Source organism: Zonotrichia leucophrys, chromosome 11 (genome assembly GCF_028769735.1).
Source record: "Zonotrichia leucophrys gambelii isolate GWCS_2022_RI chromosome 11, RI_Zleu_2.0, whole genome shotgun sequence".
NCBI lineage: Eukaryota > Metazoa > Chordata > Aves > Passeriformes > Passerellidae > Zonotrichia > Zonotrichia leucophrys.
The window spans coordinates 17,567,399-17,591,968 of record NC_088181.1 but is presented as its reverse complement, the minus strand read 5'-3'; the positions used below and the strand labels follow the sequence as shown (position 1 = coordinate 17,591,968).

Below are 24,570 nucleotides of genomic sequence, written 5' to 3'. Positions count from 1 at the left end.
GGCTGTAACAATTGCTGCACAACATGGAGTTGTAATTACAAGTGCAGGACTTACAGGAATCTGTACATACTTTAAGAGCCACAGAACCCATCACACTATTCATCACTGCCTTTTGGGGTTTGCTTCTCTGAGGAACAAATCCCTATGGCTGTTTTTGAAGCTTTATTGGCTTTGATAATTGAAATGAAACTTTCAAAGCTTTTAAAAGCAGCTGCAGGGATTTACTTCTCAAAAGCAGTGAATCCAGAAGAGAGGCCACTCCTAGTGATCTCCTGCAGCCACTTTTAGAGCTTTATTTTGGTTTTACATGAAGCCTTTTATAGTTTTGGAAGTGGCTGTGGAGTTCAGAAGTGGCCACTATCTGGGATCTATGGCTCTTGAGGACAGAATTCCTTCAGCTGATTTTGAACTTTTAGAAGCCGGGTTTTCACTGTGTGTGGCCAGATTTGTTGTTTGCTTAGGACCACACACAAATTTAGTAATTTGTGCTACTGGGCACTTAAAATAATGACATTGTGAGTTCACTACAAGACTCAGTATTGCCATATGTTGCTGTGACAACACCAGGACTAAGCAAAGCGCCCGTGACCTTCTCGAGCACATTAGGAAAAAGTCTGTGATGTGAGTCCTCATTCTTCTGTTTTCATTATGCCTGTTGACAGATGAGATAAGATACATTGTTTCTTCTTAATTTTGCCTGAATATGACTTAAACAATGTTATTTTCTATCTTTAGGTCTATTCATATTTAATCACTTCAGTTTTAGGGCAGGTTTTTAATGTTTTAGTAAAAGAGATTTGTGGTGTGTACAGTATTAGGAAACTGCTCTTGTCTCCTTTCTCAGAAGCTAGATCTTTCAAGTTTTCTGTAATATTAATCTCCTGCTCTCTTTTCTGAGTAAGAGCTGTGTCGAGCAGCTCGGTAGTGTTCCCCAAAGGCTGTTTCAGAGATTGTGCTTCCATTCACCAGAGTTGGAATATAAACTGCTAAAGTGAGAGCAGATGCTCTTCAGACTTTGGCAGTAACCACCAGCCAGATGCCTCAAAGACATAGTGAAAGAGCTTTCTTAATATATTGTGTGTTCTTATCTCTACTTGAGCTTGGCAGTGTTGTAATCCAAAGTTTATTTTAAATCTAAGGGACTAATATTGATCCATTTAAATGGAAGAAGTAACTGAAAGGTAATTCATGCAAAGATATTCATCCACTTCCCACATGCTTCCTTATCCAATTTTGTATCTAGTCATTTTGGGCTGGTAATCATTGCCATTTGTTCATGTAGGAAGGCAAGGCTGTGACTGTTTCAAATTCTTCTTTGATACAGAATCAAGAGTGGGTATTTCTCAGCATATAATGTATTTCTTTTGTTATTCCGCTCGGAATCATAAAACTTTAAACCCTGATCTTTCTACATGACAGCAGAGCACAATGAAACATACACAAAGGCTTGGGAGGCTTTTGTTTCTCTTTTTTGGGAAGTTGAGAGGCAGGGGTTGATCTGCATCATGCATGTGCATCCCAACTCCTGACACTTTCTGGGTCTTTTAGCTTTGTTAGTACAATGAGTAGTGTTTCTTCAGAGGGCAAGCAAGCTGGTTAGACCCTCACAAATAAATAATGCTGCAAAATCCTGGCTTTTCCACATGGTTTTATGGGAATGAACAAGAAAAATAATAATTATATTATTATTATTTAATTTGTAATTATTTCAGTTTTGTTCATTTATAAGTTTTTTCTTGCTGGGTCAGAATGCTGTGTTAGTTAGGTTTTAGATGCTAGTTATTGACATTCTGAGTTTTTTGTTGTTAACTGAATGAAGCAGCAGGCAACAATTAGTGAAGCAGATTTTTAAGTGTGACAGTTTTCTGTAGTTCATAACCATCTTGTGAAAATAGAGACTCCTTGATTACAGCATGGTTCCTGAGTGCAGATAAGAACAAGGCTGCACTGCATGTTATATTAAATGTTAGTGAAAGGTAGCAGGACACAGCAAAGGATGGCATAAAACATGATCCTTTTTATAAAGCCTAATAACTAAATCCATGGAAAGAGGGAACAGCTGTCTCATGTACTTGTCTGAGAACTTGGTGGTCTCTCAAACCTTCACTGGGAGTTCCAAAAAACTTTGCTTTATATTTTCTGAACAACAGAGCATGAAAGCTTCACAGGCTTAGAATCTGCAGCAGCTTATTAATTCCCACAACTTTTATTTAAAAGAAATTCTGATTTCTTCTACAATCAGGTGATGCCATTTTGCTTTTATTAACTCTTCCTAAAATGTCACAACTTGTGGTGAACCCTAACCATCAATTACTGTCATAATGCAATAATATTTAAGCAGGAGTTTGGCATATTGTATTCTTTGGCTTACATGATTCCTTTCTCTCTTCACTTTGTGTTCTTCACCTCATTTTTCTACTTCAGTTTTATTGTTGCAGAGCACTGACTGAATAGAACAGATGTGGCATTCTAAGAAATATGGGACTGGTTTGGCCACCTAAAATACAATTTGAATACTGTTCAGCTTGTATCTTCCAAATTATTTTCACTTAAATGCATATGATAGAAATTTATTGGAGAATCAGCCATGATATCTTTATTTCACATTCATTCAGAATATTTTACACCTGCATTAAGAAATCAGATTGTCTGTAGCATGGTTTTACAAAATGCTGTGTCTGTTATCAATGTCCTTTGGAAAAGTGTGTTATACCGACATAGCATACATCTGCAGGATTTCCCACCACAAGCTTAGTTCTGGATTCTCTTGCTTTATGGAAATAAATTTTTAGTCTAGAACACACATAGTGGTGCATGCCGTTGTTATAAAGCTGAAAATGTGCTGATGAATTCAGTGTCTCCTAGTTCAGTAGTTTTAAGGCCTGCAGTCCTCCTTAAAACAGCTTCAGAGAAGCTTGGCTGGTTAGAAGTTCTGGTTCTGTCAATATAACAGTTGTATGGTTAGGCTCAACATAATTTATAGATTTACCTTTTTGTTATTTTACATGTAAAATATGTCTTTAATTCTGTCTGATGAAATATTGATCATTGCTCTGCCTTGATTGTTTCTTTGTTTAGCCATGCTTGAGTTGCATGTCTGCTGTAAGACTGCATGTTAAAACCTACAGAAATAGCTTATCTGGGTTTTTTATATATTCTGGGGTGTATTGAAGCTGCTGTGGCATGGCAGTGGCAGCAGTTGTGTGCATATCTATATATTTTAAATACAGAATTTGTGTGCTCTAGAGGGCATTTTATATTGCTAAACCAAGTTAAAACCCATAGGGATACCCTTCATGGAACCAGGCCAGGTGATTTCAGCCTCTATTTAAAGCATTTGTTATTAGTTCAGTAAGTCTTTCTGGCATCCTCTTTCTCTGGGTTTGTTTGTCAACATTTGTGTTCTTGTTTGAATGAAATGAAGCTGTCCTATTGATGGCTGCTCTTTCATATACAGAGCAGCTCTAACATAAAAGTGTAGTTATTTCTCTGGTTGCTTTACTTCAGAGAGCTTTTATAGCTACTTCAATTACAGTGGCTGTGTGTTCTGAAATTCTGAGCTCTCCTATTGCCTGTGAATATAATATTTTGTTTTCATTGCACTTTTTGTTGATGTGATTTAATTGTTTTCACTGCCGATTTTTAACTTTTTGTCCATAAGTTGATTTGTCTTCAAACTGAAGTATTTGTTTGAATATAATTTTTTCCCATCAGCACCTTTCTGTCAGGATGACCTCTGTAAATGCCTGTGGACATAACTCTTGATTGTGTTTGGGGATTGCTCCAACACCTCCCTGTTCATAAGTGTAGCAGATTGAAGTCATGCACTGTCCTAAGGACGTGCTTGAACTGTACCTGCAGTGGAGTTCTCTGGATTCTACTTCCTTTTTCTCAGGGAATAAAAAAAGTCATGTTAGGTATTGTATAATCCAAATTGCAAGTTGTTGTGCATGCCACAAGCATGGACTTCTCTAGTTTCTGTGAACTTCAGTCTGGCACTGCAGAGGTGTGGCAGGTGTGCAGATGTACCCACATTCTGACATCTGGAATACTGCTGGAACTTGGGTTTTTTTCATTAGTGTCAAACAAACAATTTACTAGAAACTGCATTTAGATGAGGAGATGTGTCCTACTCTCAATTTTCTAACCAATGTCCATAGTTGTGATAGTTGTTTCTCAGGCTGAGATTGGAGTTCATTGTGCAGTTCAATAGAGAATTTGGTTCTATATTCCAACTGAATCAATTGCTAATGTTACTGTATTATAAGACAATTATATTTGATTTACATTTATTATTTCCTTTTCAAAAAAGGTGAGAATCCATTCCCATCTTAGTATCAGCAGCAGTGTTGCCAAATAAACATAATCAGTGAGTACTTCAGCAGAATGTTAAACCCTATTGTTGTTCTTTCTTTAATAGGTCCATGATTAGACTTCCTGTTTTACAAGATGTCCCAACATGTGTTGGAATGGTAACTTCAGTACCACCTGAGAGCTTGGAGTCTGCCTTTCTGTGAAAGGTAGGGCAGCTTCTGTTCAATATTTTTTGTGTATTTACAAGGTTTTCTTTTTATTAATCTTATTGGCTCTGCAACACTACAGAATCTGAGTTATGCTTTTAGCTGTATCACCTTTAGGTGTCAGAACTGATGTTATTTCATCAAGCAGTAATTTCTCAAAATAAATATGATTAATTTAGCTGTTTAAACTATGACTATTTATGAAGAAAATGATGCTGTTTCTTCAGGCATCATTTTCAGAGGTTTTACTCCAGCTGAACTGAGAGCATGACCATTATACTTGGTCTCAGAAATATGTAGAGAATTCAAGTTTTGTTTTCACCATAATTTTGTTTTCACCCGTTTTTCATTCTGTTTTGTGAATGTAGTGAAAGTGCCATCTTTAAAAGGTCTTTGCTATTTCTGGAAGGCAGTTCTGGCCTTCAGGGCCCACCAAAATATGTTACCCAGCCTCAGAATAAGTTTGCATCTGGGAATTGAACAGCTTAAATTTCCAGGTCTCTGCAAAGGAGAGTAAAATTAAGATCATCATTCTGTGGAGATGCATTCTCTACCAGATTCATTTATAAAGTCCATGGATGTAAAATAAGAACAATAAAAAGAAAACCTTAGAGAACCATTCAGTATTGCAATAAAGCTGACTTACATTATCCCTGTAGGCAAACTCCATGCTCTAGAGGTGGTGCTAATGTCCCCAGCGCTCAACACATGTTGGAACATCTTTGTGGAGGAGGAAGTCATTGATCAGTGAGCAGCATCTTCAAGGATCGTTTAAGGGGGAAAAAGGAAAAGGTAATATTTTAAAAAATATGTTGGAATGATTGTTCATTATGTTTATTTGGCAATCCTGCTGCTCATACTAAGGTTGTAGTGTTTTCATTTCTTAAAATTACTGACAAACTTTGTAAACTTCCTTTTAGTCTTTCCTTCTCCCATTGTCAGCCTCCTTCACGTTGCTGAGTCTACTGCACACAAGTCCAGAATTTACTGTAACTCATTGGCAATTTGGCACTTTTTTCAGTGGTTGTAATGCAGAAAGGGTTAATCTGTGGTTTAACCAGTTTTGCAGTCCCTTGTGTTAAGTAAATCAGAGCCAAACATTGAACTGGTATGAAGACATTCTGCTGCTCACCAAAGGGAATTTGTTTTCAAGGAAAAAATTTGTTTGTGTAGCTGCAACATGAAGTGGTGCCAGATGAGGTACCACCATCTGTTCTTGCACAATAGTGTAGAAGTGCAACCTTACTATAAACTAAAGCTATTTTGACAAAACTAAGCTACCATATCTGGCATGGTTAAATTTTGCAGTGGTGGATCTGGTGATGCTCTGTTTGGTATGAATGAATGTGGGATGGTGTCCTGATCTTGGCAGTTTTAATTCTAATCCTGGGCATAGACAGGTGAAGGTGCTGACATTTTGAAATTCAGGTTATGATCTTTGTTCTACCCTTCTGGTATCCTTTGAATTTCCTGGGATTTGTGCATATCCTCCTTGTGTGACATGTTTATCCTGCCTCACATGTAACAAGCCTGGCATCAGGCTTGTGGAGACAACTGTGATGATTGTGGTGTCAGAGATGGTTTCTTGAGAGAAATACCTGTTTTGTTCACACAATTTGCCTTAAAAGAGCAGAACCACATAGGAAGTTCTTATATGCCTGTGAATCCTGTGGATGTGATGGAGAGTGTGGTCTGTTCCTTGTGAGGACTGTGCTCTAGGATCTGTTTGTCATCTCTGACACTCTTACAGGGGTTCTGCTCCATCACTGTCTTACCTGGTGTGCTGTCACAATAGTGTATTTATGGTCTTTAAGCCTGAGGAATTGTCTTGGTTACTGTTTTGGGTTTAGCTCAAGAAACACATTTGTCTGCTCTGCATGAAAACAGATAAATCCCAGCTAACAACTTCTCTGTTGTTTTCTTAGGGACTCCTGTTGGTGTCATTGCCATATTAGTACTTAATGGTCTGGTCCTTGTAAAAATCTCTTTTGATTTGACTCTCTAGTGAGTAACCAAGCACAAAAGTGCATTGAGGCATTTACTGTTATTCATAAAAACAGTGAACATATTTTCTAGTCCTCTACACTCACTCTGTGTTTATTCTTGAATGTTCCTGGATGTTTTTGGACATGCTCATTATGCTGTATTTTTTGTTTTAGGAAAACCAAGATGAAGAAGAAAAGATGATATAACTGTTATCTGTGTGTTCTTATTTGACATGTTGAGACCTGCCCCATTTCAGTTTTCATCCCCTCCTCTGTCTTTAGTATTTTCCTCACAGTGTTCAATTGCTGCAGCACAGGTTACTGGGAGGATTATAGGGTAGGATGTGGTGGTGCAGTTCTCAAAGACTTTGTCCTTCAGTGCCTCCTTTTAATAACTTCAGCACCTGCCCTTCTTTTAGAATACACACATCAAATGGCACAAAAATAATCTTAAAGTTGAATTATTTAAAGAGAAGGAATTAAACATCAAACATAAGGATATTGTCTTTGCTTAACACATGGAGATTTTGATTTCTTATAAAGATTCAGGTGATACACAGTTTAATTACAGAAGAGAGCAGGGAAACACATAATTGCAGTGCTTTATATTCCTTCAGAGTTGACATTCTTTCTGTTCTCTCTGCTCAAGCTGCAAGCCTTCCTTGCTGTGGTTCTGCCAAGAGTTCTGTGCTCCAAGATGCACTGGTTGTGCTTCCATGCTTTGTGGCAGCTCCTTCCATTTTCCAGGCCTCCACAGAGCTGTGCAGAATGTTGTTTGGTGCCTAGCTGGGTTCTGCTAGAAACAAACCACCAGGGCTAATAAAACAGACTCTTCATGGATGATTAATAGCTGCCTTTCAGCTGTTTAATTATCTAGCTTAGAGACAGAATTTTGGAAACTGGCTTGTCTGGTTATATATACCTTAGCACAGACATCTTCTCCAAGTAGTTTTTCTTTTCCCCAAAAAGCATGAATTAGGAGTAAGTTCCCAGACTTACCCACTGGTTGAGACAGACTTTTTTGAAAAGTGGAGGCTTTTTGCTGGTCAATCTTATATGACTTCCATCAAAAAACACGAGTTGTATAGTTAGGGTTTAAGTAAAGACTCTTGAGAAATTCTTTCTCTGCTTGATGATTTTTTTTTCTCCTGCCCCAAATGCTATGGACTTGCATATAAAGGCTTTCAATCAGCACAGAAAATAGGATGAGACTATGGCCAGGGTTGCACATAGATTTTGCATGGATGCAACTTTTTCTCTGTTGTGTTAAAATAATTACACCACAATGATCCTCTAGAGTGGAGCTATTTTGCTTGTTCCTTTGACAAGAATAAAGTGTATTAAAATTAGAAAGTAAAAGTTCAAAATAAACAAAAAGGTTGTTTTTGCAAGGTGGATAGTTAAGTTGTGGAACTCTTTTGCAAATTCAAAAAATTACCTGAAAAATCAATGAAAATTTGTCTATCCTGACCTGATAGACAGATAAGATGCTCTAACTTAGGACAGATCAGGGCATAATTTTGGTGCACAGTGAACACACTTTTTGTTTTAATAATCTTTTGGCAGCATCTCCTAATACTACTGTTAGAGAAAGGATGATGGACTCTGTTACCCAGTGTAGGTTTACTTAACTTTTTACAGAGTTACATAAATGCATAAGTGTTTATTAAGTATAGTTTGTACTGAAAATGTTAAATCCACTAATAGTGCCTGAAACACTTTGAATGGTTTTATGCCTGTCATTCACTCTACAGAGCTTAAAAGTCTCAGCTGAATCTTACTTTGCTAAAATACTCTGGTTGGCATTTATTTTGGAGGGGGCAGGAAAAGGCAATACTAAAAATTGTGTAGCATTTTATTCCTCATTTTTATTCTTTTAGGTTACATTGCATGGCTGGTTATGTTTTTTCCCTGCTGTGTCTTGCACTGAGCATGGTATGTATTTTGAGGATTTTAATCTGTAAATTTGGAATTTATTTAAAAAATTAAGTGATGTTTGAGCAGTTTCTCAGTTTCATAAAATGCTTCCAGGGCAAGCAGCCCAAGGTGGGTAGTCCAGAAGAAAATTGGGAATTCTCAAGAAGTGTGGGAAATGGGTTTGTAGGGAATTCTCCAAGCCTGACAGAAAGCTCACACAGTGTGCATCTCTATGTAAACCTTGAGATAAATGCTGACTTAGAAATGCCATGGAAAAGGACAGACATTGCTGAGAGAGAAATGGAACTGAACACAAGTTTCAAAGGATGGCCTTGCAAATAAGACTGGGTGCTTTGCAGAAACAGAACTCTGAAAGATGCATTGTAGAGGGACTCATGAGGGGTAATTTTAGATTATTGGCTTTAAGGCATTTACAGCATGGTGTGGCAAAAGCTGATGGGCCAAGAAACACTTATAGTGTTCTGTAATTAGAAAATAGTTGGCTTCTGATTGTGATGGCAGAGATTATAACATCTGTGTTGTCTCACCCTTCACAAGAGACTGAAAATGGAATAAAAGTTTTTAGAACACCTCTCAGTTGCCCATCTCTGGGTCAGAAAAGGGCCTAATCCAACAGAGAAGGTTTCCATTTTGTTCAGAAATCGACTCATGAGTTAGTTCTTAAGCTCTGAGAGGAGGAATGTTTTTTACAAACAAGCTGATTGAAGTAAGGAATGTAGGGCTTTCCGTGGTTTTGCACATACCAATTAGGAAGTGATAAAAAGCCATTCTCCCTAGAAGTCCCTGTTCCCTGTGGAGGTGCCCTGGGAGTGCTGGGCAGTGTCAGAGCCTGGTTTGCAGAACCTTTCCTCTTTGGAGCTGTGGGTTCTGCCTTGGCCATCTGCCCCTGTCAGAGGGTGCTGGTTTGTACCTGCTGCAGGAACCTGCACCAAATCCCCAGCTCCTGGCAGGGATTCTGTGCTTGGCAGCAAACACTCCCTGCCCTGGGGCTTTGCTGAGCAGCTCCGGGTTACAGCTCCTCAGAGCTGCCTGCTCCAACCACTTCCCTTGGCTTGGCTCTGTTTGTCAAGGTAGCAACCAAAGTTTTGTAGTTTCTCCTTCCCTCACACTGTCTTCTAGCAGCAGACCAGCTTAACAGTGCAGCAAGTCAACACTGAATAAATTATTTATGCATTTAGTTAGTAAGACTTAAATTGAAGCTTTTATTCAAGGGACTGGAACCAGAAGATTACAGCTAAAATTATCTTGCTGTTTCCTTTGCCTGGGATCACTGGGTTATCTTGCACCCCTAGGAATCTCTAATTTTAATCATCAGAACTAGGAGTTGCTGTTTGCCCTACCACTGTTTAACAAGCTCTGCATTTGGTTTCTAGTACTGAAAGTCTGTCTAGGGCACTGTGAGCACCCCCAACACAACCCCAGGGTATTCTGAACCTAAACAACCACCTTAATCTTTTCCTCTCCTGTGTTCCATCCCTCATTCTCTAGCTTAATATTGTGGGTTGGGTTTTCCCCTTGATAGCACTAGGAATGCAGCATTGATGGATGACTTTGTGGGCTGAGGACGCTGCTCTGAGGTTGGCAGAAGTGAATTCAATAATTGCCATTTGTGCTCCTCAGGATGCCAAGGCCCCTTAGTACAGTAGAGCTGTTCCCGCTCTGTGTTTAGTCAGCCTGGCACTGCTCAGTGTAGAATTATTAATACACAGTATTTAGAATTATTACTGCACAGTATTTAGAATTATTAATACACAGTATTTAAAATTATTAATACACACTATCAGATAAAGCTCCAGTTGCTTTCTCTTAATTTCATGGCTTGCTTTCTGTACAGACCACACAAGCTGAGTATTACACAAATACTGCTTATGTGGTTTCAGAAGGTGAACTGCTCTCCCCTTCACCCTAATTTTTTTCCAGTTTGTAATTTCCCCAAGTTCCTGTGTATTGTAACTCCTAAACAGTGTCTACTTAACCAGTCATGTTGTATTTAGTTATATGTAATTGTACAGAGATTAAGATGTTTTAAATGTTTCACTGCTACATCTACAGCAGCACTATAAAATGTCAGTTTCCCTTATGCTGATGAAATGAAGGAATAGAATTTTTTCTTAGAGAATGGAATGGTTTGAGAGGCTGCAGGAATTGAAGTGGTTGTGTTCCCAGTGCATTGCCTTTCCTGGTGGGGAAGCTTGAGGCACAAAACTCTGGTGGCTCTTTTGGGGCTGGAGCCTCAGCCCAACACTCTGTGGGCTGTGGGCAGGAGGATCTGCTTTCTGTGATGTGGGTAGATCTGGCCAGATGCTTCTTTGCTGCATTTTCCTAGATCTGATGCTGTTGAATGAGGTTAAACAAAAACTTAAATAATGTCTCAGATTGGAGGGGTATGGACTTGGCTCTCTGTTTGTGTTGTTCAAGCCAGCTGTAATGGCTGAAGGGGTCTGGACCTAACAAGATGGTTCCAGTTGGGTCCTGGACCAATATTTCACCCACAGAATTTAAAGTTCAGGAAGTTGCTCCTGGTGTTAGGGTGACAGGAGTGAATGTTTTCTGCATTTCTGCCCTGTGGTTAGGGCAAACAGACACTGATTATGCTCCCTCCCAGTGTTGCTCCTGAAGGACAGCTCCAGCCCTGAATCTGAGCTGTTTAACTGCTTAAAGCCACTTCTTCAAGGTTTTCTTGTTTTGAGTGTAAACGTAAAGAGATTTTATACAGCACTCAATAATTTATCACATCAATAATCAGAGTCAGACCTGATGTTTTACAAATAATTTTTTTTATCTTTGATCTCAATCCTGTCAGTCCTCTTATACTATAAATTATTGAAGTAACTTTTTGATTCTTTGAAAGCCTATCTGCAAAGACAGTATTTTTCTTCTGCTTCCCAAATAGGGCAGTACTCTCCTTATGATTTGTTTTGGTTTTTGATCAATAAAATATAATTAAACTTCTAAAGTGCAGCAAAGCCAATGACTTTCAGATAACTGAGCAGATGATAGCAGAATTTTCACTTCATGAGACCTAAAAAGTTTTCAGTTACAAGGTTTAGGTGCTTTTATATTTGTAAAAAACAATCTTGTGCTACTGACACATATGCCAATATCAGAATAATATTGCTGAACGTTTTTTCCCTCAAGGATTTTGGAACTTGTATCTAAGTTCTGACTTTACAGTAACTCTGTTGCAATATCAAAAAATTTAAAATATGATATAGTTTATTTGTAGCAAAATATCCTAACACACTTCTTTGCATGCTCATATACTGTAGATCTTTATTAAATTCTGATGTAACCAGGGTTTGCTATTAAAGCTTCCAGACATGTAATTAAGAATTAACATGTAGGCAGACTTTATTGTGTTGTTCTGTAATGCTTGGCAGATTCAAAACTTGCAATTTGAGTACAAATTTGTCCCTCATATTTCTCATGTAGGATATTGTGACTCTTTAGTAGCATCTGATGCCTCTGAGGATGTGCTGTAACTGAGTTCTGCCACAAAGAATTGAACTTTTCTTCCAATCAATCATCAATTCTTGATTGTCTTGTACAGTTCTGGTGTAATAGAGATCTGGCAAGAGCACTTGAATAAAGAGTATGACCTTAGTTTTGTCTTTAACAATATCAAAACTTGAATTCAGCTGGAGAGATGGGTTAAAATTATAGCTTGGAGCATTGCTTTGCTCCAGCTCTTTTTTTTTTTTTTTTTTTTTTTGTTAACCTTGATGATGTTTTTATCATAGCTCTAGGAAAAGTTCAAAATTACATTGCTAAAGTAATTTTGAAGACTTGAGGCATATACTTGTTATCCAAAATGTCTAAATTTAACAAATGTATTATTTAAAAGCAAGCAACTCTTTTCAAATTCCACATATGATACTTTTGATCACAAGACTGCAAGTTAAGGTTGCCACATCATCAAACTTAAAGCACATTGAGATGATCACCTAAAAATCAGAAAGAAGTTAAACTTTTTATAAACAGAAGAGAGGGGAAAGCACTCTGTTGATAGAAGTAAGGTTGATTTTTTTTTAAATCTTAATTTTCTCCTTGGTTTCTGCACATTTTTAAATGTATGTATTGTAGAGGTCAAATGGTGCAATTAAGACCAAAATTCAGAATGCTAGGGCCTAAATAAAAATTTCAGTAGATGAAGCCCACTGTCCAATAACTTGATTAGAAAGATGAGTATTAACAAGTATGTTTGTGATATAATTAACTATGTTTAGTATTTTAGTCTATATATGTGTATCAATACATTTCTTAAAAATATATATCATATTTCTGTTCCACATCATTTTCAAGATTCCCTAGAGTTGATAAGGGAAGAATAGCCTTTTCCTATTAACACTGTGTAAAGTAATTAAGCAGACTAGAAGAGTATGTCAGGAATTTTCCATTTAGAGAAGTGTTATTTTCCTTTGATGGCAGACAGGATTCCAGTATGCTTTCTATAAATGAGAGTGGATGAACTTTTATACATTTCATTTTAAGAAATTTATAAATGAGAGTGGATCTCAGGAGGAGAAGTGGCAGTCGAGAAAAAAAGACAAAACTGAGACTTTAATATAGAAGCATATGAAAATTAATAGTTGCCAGCCCTGTACTTAGATTCAGTTTCTATTTGGCATTTTTGTGAGTAGCACAAAGCAAAAAAGGGCCAGGCTGCAAGGAGTGGTACAACAACATCTCATAGGTCAGTGGATTCAGCACAGTGGTGTGAGCAGCTGTGAATGAAAGGATAAACAGGCCAGCGTTTTCAAATGTGGATGAAATGGGTAATTTTCCCACCCTTGCCCCAAGTGCAATGCAAGCATTCAAGGAGTGTGCCAAATCTTCGTGTAGTGTGCAGCTTTGGAATGCTCCCTGCTTCTGACATCCCAAGCTAGAGGGTTTAACTCATGTAATTTAGAGCAGGGGAGATGTGATGATGCTTCCACACATGATGAATTGTGTGGATGACAAGATGACTTTTAAAAATCTTTTTGTAGTCTGATTCCTTGATGCTAATTCATTTGGGGGCAAATTGTATTCTTTTCCCCTTATCCTGTTTTCCAAAGAATTGTAGCCTTAAGTGATTGAATATTCCATTTGCCTTTCTTCTTTCCCTTCAGGTCACTTTTGAGTCGATTGATAAATCAGGAGTTCGATGGAGCCCCCTCTGTGTGCCTGAGCTGAGGGATGAACCCGTTTTTGCTTTTCTTTGCTGTTCTGCCTGGTTGGCTGCCAGTGAGCTCTCTGGCACAGACTGGGCAGGCTCAGGGTCCCTGGCTGTGCTCAGCTGGCATGCTGGACAAATGTGGGCTGGGAGATGTGCCAGGGGGTGAGCTGACATGGAGGAGAGATGTGCAGTATGAGCAGTAAAGAGGAGTATGGGGGCACATGTGCAGGGGGACAGGGACCATTGAATCACTCTAGTGCCTTGCTCAAAGCTGGAGCAACATTCAGTTTAGACTGGGTTGTTTAGGGCATTAATTGGCCAAGTCTTAAAAACCTGAGAGGTGGGACAGTCTACGACTTGTTTGTGCAAAGGGTTCCATGATTCTTTCTTCATGAAAGAATTATTCCCTATATCCAGTCAGAAAACAGCTGTTTCAGTTTATGAATTTATGTTTCATTCTTCTTCCAAGCACCCTTAATAAAGGGTCTGGCTCTATCTTCTCAATCAACTCTCCCTTAAGTCTTCTTACTCCGAGAAAAAGAACCCTCATGTTCTCCTCATGTAGGCTGTGTGCTGCAACCCCCATGACCATCTTGTTGACTTTTCTGGATTCAGGTTCTTTCAAGCTTTTCTTGTCCTGAGTGAGGCACAAGTGCAGGACTGTAGGTGTGGGCTGAGTGAAGAGGAGGAGTTGCTTCCCTTGGTGGGTTGGTTGCCACTGATTTATTGTTTTGCTGTGGGTGCCAGGGTCAGTGCTGGAACCTGGGTCACTGCTGGCCTCCAGGCTCTCCATGCATCCCACCAGGGCTGCTGACCCCATCCCATGGCATTGCAGTGACCCAGCCCAGGCACAGGGCTTTGCTCTTGTCCTTCAGGAGCTCCATGGAGTTCTCTGGTGTCACTGGCCAGGTCCTTCCCCTCTGCACTGCTCAGGGTGCTGCCATCTGCAGACCTGCTGAGGGCACTTCGTGTCTCACCCCCGAGGTCTCTGAGACACCCATTAAAAAGGATAAATCCCAGGGCAGATTCCCTAGGGACTCTGTGGCCTCTGGGTAGTTTTCTGGATGTAGGAATATTATGTTGGGGGATTTTAGGAGAAGAAAGTTACTGGGATATTGCGGAGGCTGATGGAGGACAAGAATCTTAAGACATCAGGTATCTCAGAGAATTCAACCATAAATTATGATTGAATTTCTGAAGAGTTAAAGGGACAAGAAAAGTGCTATAATGGTTGACTTTATTCAGAATAAAATTCTTTGAGATTAGAGAGGCCTTTATTTTGAAAAAAACCCAAGATGGCAACAGTTCTTGTTATAAAAGGAGTGTGTGTGTTTCAGGGAAGTTGGGTAGCTGTAGTTACACTCAAATTGAACGAACTGTAACAATTACACATTCTCACCCTTACCTTGAATAGGGCAGAATTTTCCATCTCCAAGCCTATTTTCTGGGTACTAGTTAATTAAATGTCCCTTCTTCCTTGCATTTATCTTTCAGATTAGGGTTTTCAGAGTGATGGCTTTGCTTACACGCGTTTGCGTAGTAAAATGGTGCGTGCTCAAATATTGCCAGTCTGGCTTGGAGGAATTGCTCCTGCCTGTAGGAATTGTCCTCCCAACTTCAAGGACTTGATTTGCCTGGGTGGCAGTGGCAGCGTTGGGATTTAATGTGTGTGTCTGCATGCCATTACTCATTCAGCTTTCAGCAACCTGAGCGCAGCTCCAGCTCTATTACACAGGACAAATTGGGCACCAAGAAAGGTTTAATTTATTTTTTTCCCTATGATAAAGCAAAAATTAGTTAAAAATCATATATACATCTTGCTGAAATCCTTAAGGTAACATGTAAGATAGGGAGCCGGTGATTAAGTTAGTTTAAGAGGTAAAGACTTCAAAGAATCCCTAAAATGAGCACCAGCGGTAGCCGGAGTGGAGAACCGAGCTGGGGAGGCGCGGCTTGGGAGCGGAGTGGGGCTGGGAAGGGAAGGGGCAGATCCTCATGGATCGGGAGCGAATGGAAGGGAAGGGACAGATCCCGCTGGATCGGGATTGAAGGGAAATGAAGGAGCAGATCCCGGTGGAGAGGGAGCCGGGGAAGGGAAAGAGCAGATCCCGGTGGGAAGGGAGGAAGGGAGTGAAGGGAAGGGAAGGAGCAGATCCCGGTGGAGAGGGAGTGAAGGGAAGGGAAGGAGCAGATCCCGGTGGGTCGATGGCAGGGGGAAGGGAAGGGGGAAATCCCGGTGGATCAGGAGCGAAGGGAAGGAGCAGATCCCGGTGGGTCGGGTGCCGAGGAGGGGAAGGGATAGATCCCGGTGGAGAGGGAGCAAAGGGAAGGGAAGGAAGGAAGGGAAGGAAGGGAAGGAAGGGAAGGAAGGGAAGGGAAGGGAAGGGAAGGGAAGGGAAGGGAAGGGAAGGGAAGGGAAGGGAGGAAGGGAAGGGAAGGGAAGGGAAGGGAAGGGAAGGGAAGGGAAGGGAAGGGAAGGGAAGGGAAGGGAAGGGAAGGGGCAGATCCCGATGGCTCGGGTGCCAAGGGAAGGGAAGGGGCAGGTGCCGGCTCCCCCTGGCTGCAGCCCCGCTCCGCTCATTTCTCCCACATTGTTTGAGCCGTGGGTTTCTTGCTCTGGAATTCAGCCAGGGAAAGGCAGGAACGCCTCGCCAAGCCAACACTCGCTCTCTGTGCAGCCGAGGTCCCGTTTGCTCAGGGACCCTCCCCAAGCGAGAATTCCCTTTGCAGTTGGCTCTGTAGGAAGCACTGACCGAGATAGTCACAGATTTCTGTGTTTTGCATAACCATTCGTGTGTCCCGGCCAAACTGCTATTGAAAGTCCTGTGTCCATTCAATGGGAAACCGACTCAGCAGGTTTATTCTTTTGTGGTGGTTCAACACCAATGGTCCATACAAACACAACTCCCCATTTTTTCCCTGTGTGAAATATTTGTATCTGTGCATGCACACAGGGAGTTTTCTACCCAGAAAACTGTCCTGCCAGCACCATGTATGCCTTTGGAGGACTGCAGTTTAAATAAGTACATATATTCATATACTACAAATTTATATCCAGTACTTGGTAATTATTTTGATGAAATTAGGAGTCCTTGAGTGTTACCCATATTTTTTTTTTCTGTAGTTTGGATGTTTTTAAAATATGTAAATGCATTAGACTGTAGACTGTTTACTTGTCTTATAAACTCAACACAAAGTGTCAAATGTCCAGGTAACCTTGAACATGTATTGGGGGGCAGCTGGTGTTTCTAAACAACTGTTTTTGATATGGCTTTATTTCTTTGCTTTTAATTAATATTTTTTTTTTCTGTTATCAGTACTATGTCACTGGTGTAGGCTAAAGGATGCAACAGAATGCTTTGCTCTCAGCCCTCACCTGCTCAACACTGAAATTCATCTGCACTAATGCTTCTGAAAATAAAGGAATTGTTTTTTCTGTGTAGAACAGCTGAGAACTCAGATTGTCTCATACTGTGACATGCCTCAGTTTAATGTGCCAGGCTAAACTTCAGCAAAGTTCTTAGGTGCTTTCAAGTGTTAAAGAAATTCTCTGATTTTTCTTTTAAACTTGTAAAGTAGAGTTGCACCCTTTTCAGGTGGTCATCAATGTGTCACCAAAGCCACATAAATACCCTGCCATGGATTTTTCTATCCAGGAAAATGAAGTAGTGATGTAAAGTCCTTTAGAGCTTTGTTTGTGTTTCAGGTTTTTTTCCTATGGAGGATAAGCTAATCCTGTTTTGTTTTGTTTTTTTGCTTTAGCTAAAAAACTAGGAATTACTGATGTGCCAGCTGAGGTGGTTACTTTTATTTCCCATGCAACACAGAGCAGATTAAGGACAGTGATAGAGAAGGTGACAGTGATAACCCAGCACCGGATGGAGTCGTACAAAGTAAGTGTACAAAGTGCCCAGGGGTTTGTGCTCACACAGCCACGTCCTGCTGCCCTCCCTGCAGCTCTGGCACTTTGGCCAGGGCATCCAGGAATTGGATCAAAATTCCTTTGGTATTTAGGAGTCTATAGTAACTTTTCTGGATGTGAGAAATGTTAATATTTTACAAAAGCTGCCAATGTCTGCCTTAGAACTGAAGAATTCAGCTGTAAATTCTTCACTGATTCTTTTGTTCGTGATTGTATTCCTGAAGAAAACTGAAACAATTTTGATATCTCAAACTAGGGGGAAATTTAAATAAAGATTTACAGTCCAGTTTGAAATTCAAATAAATCAAACATCTTCCTTGATCTATTTGAAATACCTTCTGGAGTAGAAGTAAGATGCTTGTTAGTTATTGTGGTTGTTACACTGGTGGCAAGGAAGATGGCAATAACTAGTTGTGTGTTGTCTAAGCTGATTTAGATTTCTTTAGCATATATATACATTGAATAGCTCTGCTTTAGTTTGTTCCTTGGTTTGCTGGTGTACTTTTTTGTATTCTTGGAGTGGCAGTCTAGTCAAACAGCTTTGGACTGTATCTTATTTCCCAAACCTGGGGGCCCCATGACCTGAGTCATGGTTGGATTAATTCTATGTGATATTTGCAAAAATAACAATCTCTGGGATCTGTGACTATAATAAATGTTATTGTGATAGAAAAATGGATTAAAAAATAAAGACCACTCATCCTGGTTATTACCTGCACTTAGATCTTTCCTTGCAATTGATGGATATATTTTACTATATTGGATTAAAAGTAAATATCCTTGTTTCTTTTCAGTATTCTTTATCATCTTCAGAAGTGTTAAGTCTTTCCTTCTCTCTAGGATGGTGTCTGAGAAGAAAACAGTTTGCTTAGTCCATGTTAAGCCAAAGCAGAATCTAAAACAGTGCCTTAAAAGATCCTTAGAAAAAAAAAGGAAGTGTTGTCTCTGATTGGAATGTGGCATTGTCACTGTATTGTGTATTTTTCTTTGTTGATGCTATTCTTTGATTTCATAGCATGGGTAGTCAGATAGGAGAACATTAAGTAGATAAATGGGATGAAAGTAATGTGGAAAATTTGCTTTTCTGACTGACATTCTGAGTGTTCTCCATGGGGCTCATGCCATAAACTCTCCTGGTAGCTGTGTGCTAAGAAAACTAGCACACTCTTAGTTGTCATAAGCTTCTGTTTTAATTGGAGTTAGAGGCTTATTCTCAACTGAGTTTTAGCTTTAATTCTTTTATAATGTTGCTTTTTGAGAAAGTCTGTTACTAGTTCAAGATTAGTACAAATGCAGGAATTATAAATTATGAACCTGCTTATAAACTATAGTTAGGATTATTCAGTAATAAAGTTAAGCATTTTAGATATTTTCCATCATTAAGTCAGTTGGTTTTACTTTTTTTAACTCTTTCATGTATCTGGTGGTATCATCTACCCAGGGAGGTGGTAGAGTCGCCATCCCTCGAAGAGTTTAAAAAAAGACTGGATGTGGCACTTGGTGCCATGATCTAGTTGAGGTTTTAGAACATGGGTTGGACTCGATGATCTTAAAGGTCTCTTCCAACCTAGAATTTCTGTGATTCTGTGGTGCTGATAAACCAATTCTTGTTCTTTTAAAATTGCTTAGATATTAATTAAATTATCAGATTCTTGCTGTTTTATTAACCATAGGCTGGCTTCATTCCCCTGAGCCTAAAAAATAATCATTTTATTGTTAGTACAATGGAAAGATTTTGATGTGTGACACTGGAGTGTGTAAATGCCTGGTGTGGGTGAGGTGGCTGCTGCTCCAAGGCCTGTCCCTGTTTCACAGGACGATGAGTGGTACGAACAAGCCTCAGACGTCCGATCCCAGCTGAAGTTCTTCGAGCAGTTGGAGCGCTTGGAAAAGCAAAGGAAAGATGAACAAGAGAGGGAAATTTTGCTGAAGGCTGCCAAGGTATCACTTTCACTGTTTTTTAGCTACTTAACAATCCATGGCCTTCAAACAATGATTTAATTTTGTGATATGGGTTTCCTAAGCACATTTTGTTACAATGAGAAAGGTGCTGTTGGTGTGACACCACACCTTGAACTGATGGTCAGGCTCTGGTCATCCCTGCCTGGAATGCCTCTGGTTTCTCCACATACAGCCCCAAATCTGATGAGTTCTTGGGAACACAGGAGACAGTGGCTAACACTTGCAAAATAATTCTGTGAAATGATTTTTACAATTGCCTTTGAAATTTAATAGATGCCAAGGGTTTCTGTGCCACTGGAGAATCATAGCTTACACTTCTGGCCTTTAAACAAATTCAGTAAATTCTAATTAATTTTTTTAGACTTTGTTTTTAAACAGTTTTGTTCATTTGTTAATTTAAATGTGTCCCAGTCTCTTTGTAACTACAGTGTTTGATTGAGCCATGCCTCTCTTCAGGTAACTGCAAATTCTCAGGGCTTGTTCCTTTGTAACTTTAATTCCAGAGACTTTGTGTTGATAGGTGCAGTAGAACAAACTCAAATGATGATGTTTCAAGAGCACATAGATATAGATAAGTCTCTCTCTAAATTTAATCATATATATAATATCTAACTGCAAATAAGTTCATCCCTTAGTTATCCCATTTTAAATAGTATTTGAATCTTCATTGAGTTATTTATTGCATATTCTGAAGACAACTCCATGTTTAATTGTAACACAGCCTCCTGATTTTATGCCAATAAAGTTCACAAATTGAGAGATTAAAAATAAAAGAAAACCAAACCTTGCTTATTTAGAAATCTATTTCTCAGTGAGGCTCCTTTAATCTGTTCTGTTTGTACTCTTAATTTATAATTGTTCACATTATTAAATATTCCAGAAATTTTTACGCAACATAAATACTCTTTAAAAGTCTTTATAAAAACATATTTGTTGTTTTCATTCTTAATTCTTATTTATTAAAAATGCATAAATGATTATTTATTTTTTATCCTGTTTTCTCCAGTCAGCGACTGCATCTTGGTGAATCATTTTTTGTGTATCCTGCTGCTTGTTAGTTACATTGATTGTTTTTTTTAATGGGCATTGAGAAAAATGCAGTAGCTTAAATCCTTAGTTCAGTTTCCCTGACTGCACAGAGCCTCATGCAGGCTGGGCCTCCTGGTGTTCAATCCAGCCTGAATTCCTTCATGAATTTATATTCTGTTTCTTGGACAGTTTTTTTTTTTTTGTTTTTGTTTTAGTCTTGGATAATATAAAATCTCGTGAAGTCTAAATTTAGGAAATAAATACACAATCATCAAGTTTGATTCCTATAAAATATAGGAAGAGCAAATCTAAGAATTCTGCAATAAAAAGTAAAAGAACACCCTTATTTATTTGAAAAAAAATACCTTAATGAAATTATTGAATGCATACTTCATCTTCATAAGCAGGAGACAGCTTGGAAGAAATACATGAAGTTGAAAAATAAATGAAGGTGTTAAAAATCCAAAACCAAAGCACAGAGTTGCCATCAGCAGTGCTGATTTATCAGTGTTAATATTTAGTAGAAGACACTGTGGACCCCTTGGAAGGTGCTTATGCAATGTTGGGATTTAAAAAATAAAGTAAGAGCTGAGCTTGTTTTGTTTGGGTGCTCCCCAGCATGCTCTGATGGATGAGTGACCTAGTGCAAGGCTTATGTAAGACATAGTTTGGTAAAATATGGTCAGATAGCAATTTTTTATTCTAAATAATAGATTTTTCCCTTATTTCCTTCGATTCTGTGGTGCTGCTCAAATGCAAAAACACCTGTACATGAACAGTGATGGTTGTTGAGATCTTTGTTGTGAATTCCTGTGTTCTGATTCCTTAGCAAGGAGTTTGGTTATTTGTGGTTTTTTCTGAGCATTCCTTGTTGTCTGAGATCTCACAGGGATGGAGTGGCCACAGCTCCAGCCTGCCCAGCTCCTGTGGGGTGACAGCAGCAGCACCCACTGGTGTCTGTGGCCTGGTGACATTTGTGTGTGCAGAGATGTTCAGCTGCCTCTGGGGGCTCAAACACCCACCCTGTCCCCAGCCACAGCACCTTGGGCACCTGCAGAAGCTCTCTTTAAAATATAAAAAACTTGGGCATTTAAAGTGAAATTTCTGTTTTCCATCCTACAGATGCTTAAATCCAAAAATCATATTTATTTATAACTGCATCTTCCTAATGTGCCTTTTAGAGCCTTTTTATCTTGGAAGTGTTTTGACAGGTTATTGTGCAACATGTTTTGAAGGTTGCTCAGCAGAACATTTTAGTGACAGTTTCAAAGCTTCCTGCTGGTGGTACCTCATCTACTGTCTCCTATGGAAGAGCATAAAAAGGTTGAACTTGCACAATGAAAATTCTTTGGAGCTTTGTTAACAGCCAAAGTCCAGGTTTTGATGAAGAATAAGACAGTGAAGGAAATTTCTTGGGCATTGAAGAAGATGAGGTTAAATAATCTACTTTGTAACAGAAAAATCAATGGAGAAGATAATGAAAAATGAAGGAATAGGTAAATCAAAGAGGAGGCAGCATGAGTCTTTGGGAAGCCTTAAAACTGATCTGGTAATTCAGCATTGCAGTTCAGTAAGGGGTATGGTAAAAAAAAGGTAAATGATGGCCAAAGAAAGTGTCAGGTTTCAGGTTTTTGTTGCTTTGGGTGATGGGTGGGTTTCTTTAGAAGGAGAAAGGAAAATATTTGGCACAAGTGTTCTGGTTGATCTGCAACCAAAATTTCAGTTGGTACAGTGGGAAATTATTGCAAAGTTTGTAAACACTCAGATGGGCTTGGTTTTGCTTCAGGAAATGTTTTTGGAAAAAGGAGAGAGATCAAGTCAGATGAGAAGGTAGAAGGAAAACATAGTTAGATTTCAAAAAAAAATTTTGACATTCTTAGAAAAGTGACTAAAGTTAAAATTAACTGTGGTGCTACAGGAGTGTCTGTGAAACAAAACAGCAATGCTATTTAGCTTGTTAAATGAGGGAATTTTACAAAATCTTATGTCCCATGCCTGGGAAATACTTGAGAAATGAAAGCTTAATATCCCAAGCTGAGAAGCATTGTGAGTGATGTTCTCATTCCAGGGGGATATTCTGGGGGAAGACAAACTTGACAGGAAAGGAAAAATCATGATGTGCTGTAGTGGCAATGCAACATACAATTAAGAATCTGAAAATTGAAAGTACTACTGCTCTGTTTCAGGAGCCAGAATGACCTCCTGCACCTCAGGATCCTGCATCATATTCCACAACATTCCATAACTTTCCACAACATTTCAGTGTCCCCCAACATTCCAAAATATTCCATGTTGGGAGTTTGGCTGGCTAAGGACTGGGAAAGTACAAAACCATGGCTAATTCCAAGTCCTGCACCTGCACAGATAGCAGTGTCCTTGGGCCTAGCTGTGGTAGGATAACAAACAGTGAAAGAGACATGAGAAAAGAGAGATGTAACCCCTAAGGAATGAGGAAGAGTTCATGGCATAGTTTAACCAATAGATTGCTTGGCTTACAGAATATTCATAAGATTATTATTTGCTGTGTAAATGTTTGATACTTTCTTCAATAAACTGGACCGGACCGGACTGGGCCTGTGATGAACCAGCTGGTGTCCTGGTCCCCTTCCTTCGACAATTCCACAGCATTCCCATACCAGCCTTGAACATGTGGCCCAAAGCTTTTCTCTAATTACTTTCTAGAAGCTATTTTTATTATAGAAGTGTTAAAAGGTCCCTTCTGCAGCCTTGAGACTCCCCTGAGCTGCCTGTGCCATCCCCAAAGGCCCAGAGAGGATGTCTGGCTCTGCACACACTGGCAACAACAGCCAGTGGCTCTCACTGCAGAACACACCAGGGCAAGAGTTGACTCTCCCAAATATCTCCTTCAAAGGGACTGTGCTCTGCAGATGTGTTTATACACAGGATGGGCCCTCCTTGTGCCATTGTTTTCCCCACCTGTGATGCTCATTTCAGGAAGGAAACCCAAAAGCAGGTGTCGGGTTTTCGCAGCTGTTTGAAGGGCCTGGAAAGGCCTAGGGTGGCCTTGGGGCAGCCCGCGTATCAAAGAACGAGAAGAGGCTTCAGTTCTTCTTTCGGTTTTTATGTTTATTAAATGTTTATCTAAAAGATTTTCTTTCAGCCCGACAGAGATCTGCTCAGCAGCCAGCCATGAGCACACTGTGCCGCTCTCTGTAAAGCCACCTATCTTTATACCCATTGTTACTTGTACAATATTTATCATTTTTCCCCAATACCATTTATTCTTATTACCCGGTGCACTTTCAGTAATAACCAATCCAAAAGTGCCACCATCACCAAAGAAGATGGAGGAGAAGAAGAAGAAGAAGGACAGGACACGCCCCAATTCCTCCATCTTACTTCTCTAAACCCCCCTGTACATAAATCCTAAACCCTGTGTCTCACCCTCTAATTAACTAATCCCTTCGCCATTCACCCCGGTGAAGTCCTCTTATCTTCATACAGGTGTTGTCTCCCGTGTAGGGTCAAAGTCCAGCCACCAGACACTTCTGGCAACATTCCAGGACTCCCGGGCCCCCCAAGGGTGGTCTCGGTGGCTCGGCATCTCAGGACTCAGATCCTGAGATCCCACAAGCAGGGACACCCCCAAGGCACCTCCTGCTTTTGGAGGAGCTCCTTTCTCAAGCCCCAGGAAATGGAAGTGTCAGAAGGAGGGACTGACTGAGCTGCCTTGGGGGTGTCACTGCTTTTGGGTTTCCTTCCTGAAATGAGCATCACAGGTGGGGAAAACAATGGCACAAGGAGGGCCCATCCTGTGTATAAACACATCTGCAGAGCACAGATGTCCCTTTGAAGGAGATATTTGGGAGAGTCAACTCTTGCCCTGGTGTGTTCTGCAGTGAGAGCCACTGGCTGTTGTTGCCAGTGTGTGCAGAGCCAGACATCCTCTCTGGGCCTTTGGGGATGGCACAGGCAGCTCAGGGGAGTCTCAAGGCTGCAGAAAGGTCAAAAGCCAGGCTAAAATCACTTGAGGAATTTACCTTTGCATTTGACATGGTGTGTCTCGTGCAGATTAAAAAAAAAAAAAACCTAAAT

The 24,570-nt window shown here is 39.8% G+C and overlaps 1 protein-coding gene across 1 annotated transcript in view; it reads left to right on the top strand.

Moving 5' to 3' along the window:
* Positions 1–24,570, top strand: part of LOC135452995 (transcription initiation factor TFIID subunit 4-like) — a 149,596-nt gene that overhangs the window by 44,972 nt on the left and 80,054 nt on the right. Inside the window, exons 11-12 of the mRNA XM_064723564.1 lie at positions 17,364–17,494; positions 19,339–19,464. Of these exons, the coding sequence (XP_064579634.1) occupies positions 17,364–17,494; positions 19,339–19,464 (257 nt within the window). The remainder of the gene's footprint in view (positions 1–17,363; positions 17,495–19,338; positions 19,465–24,570) is intronic.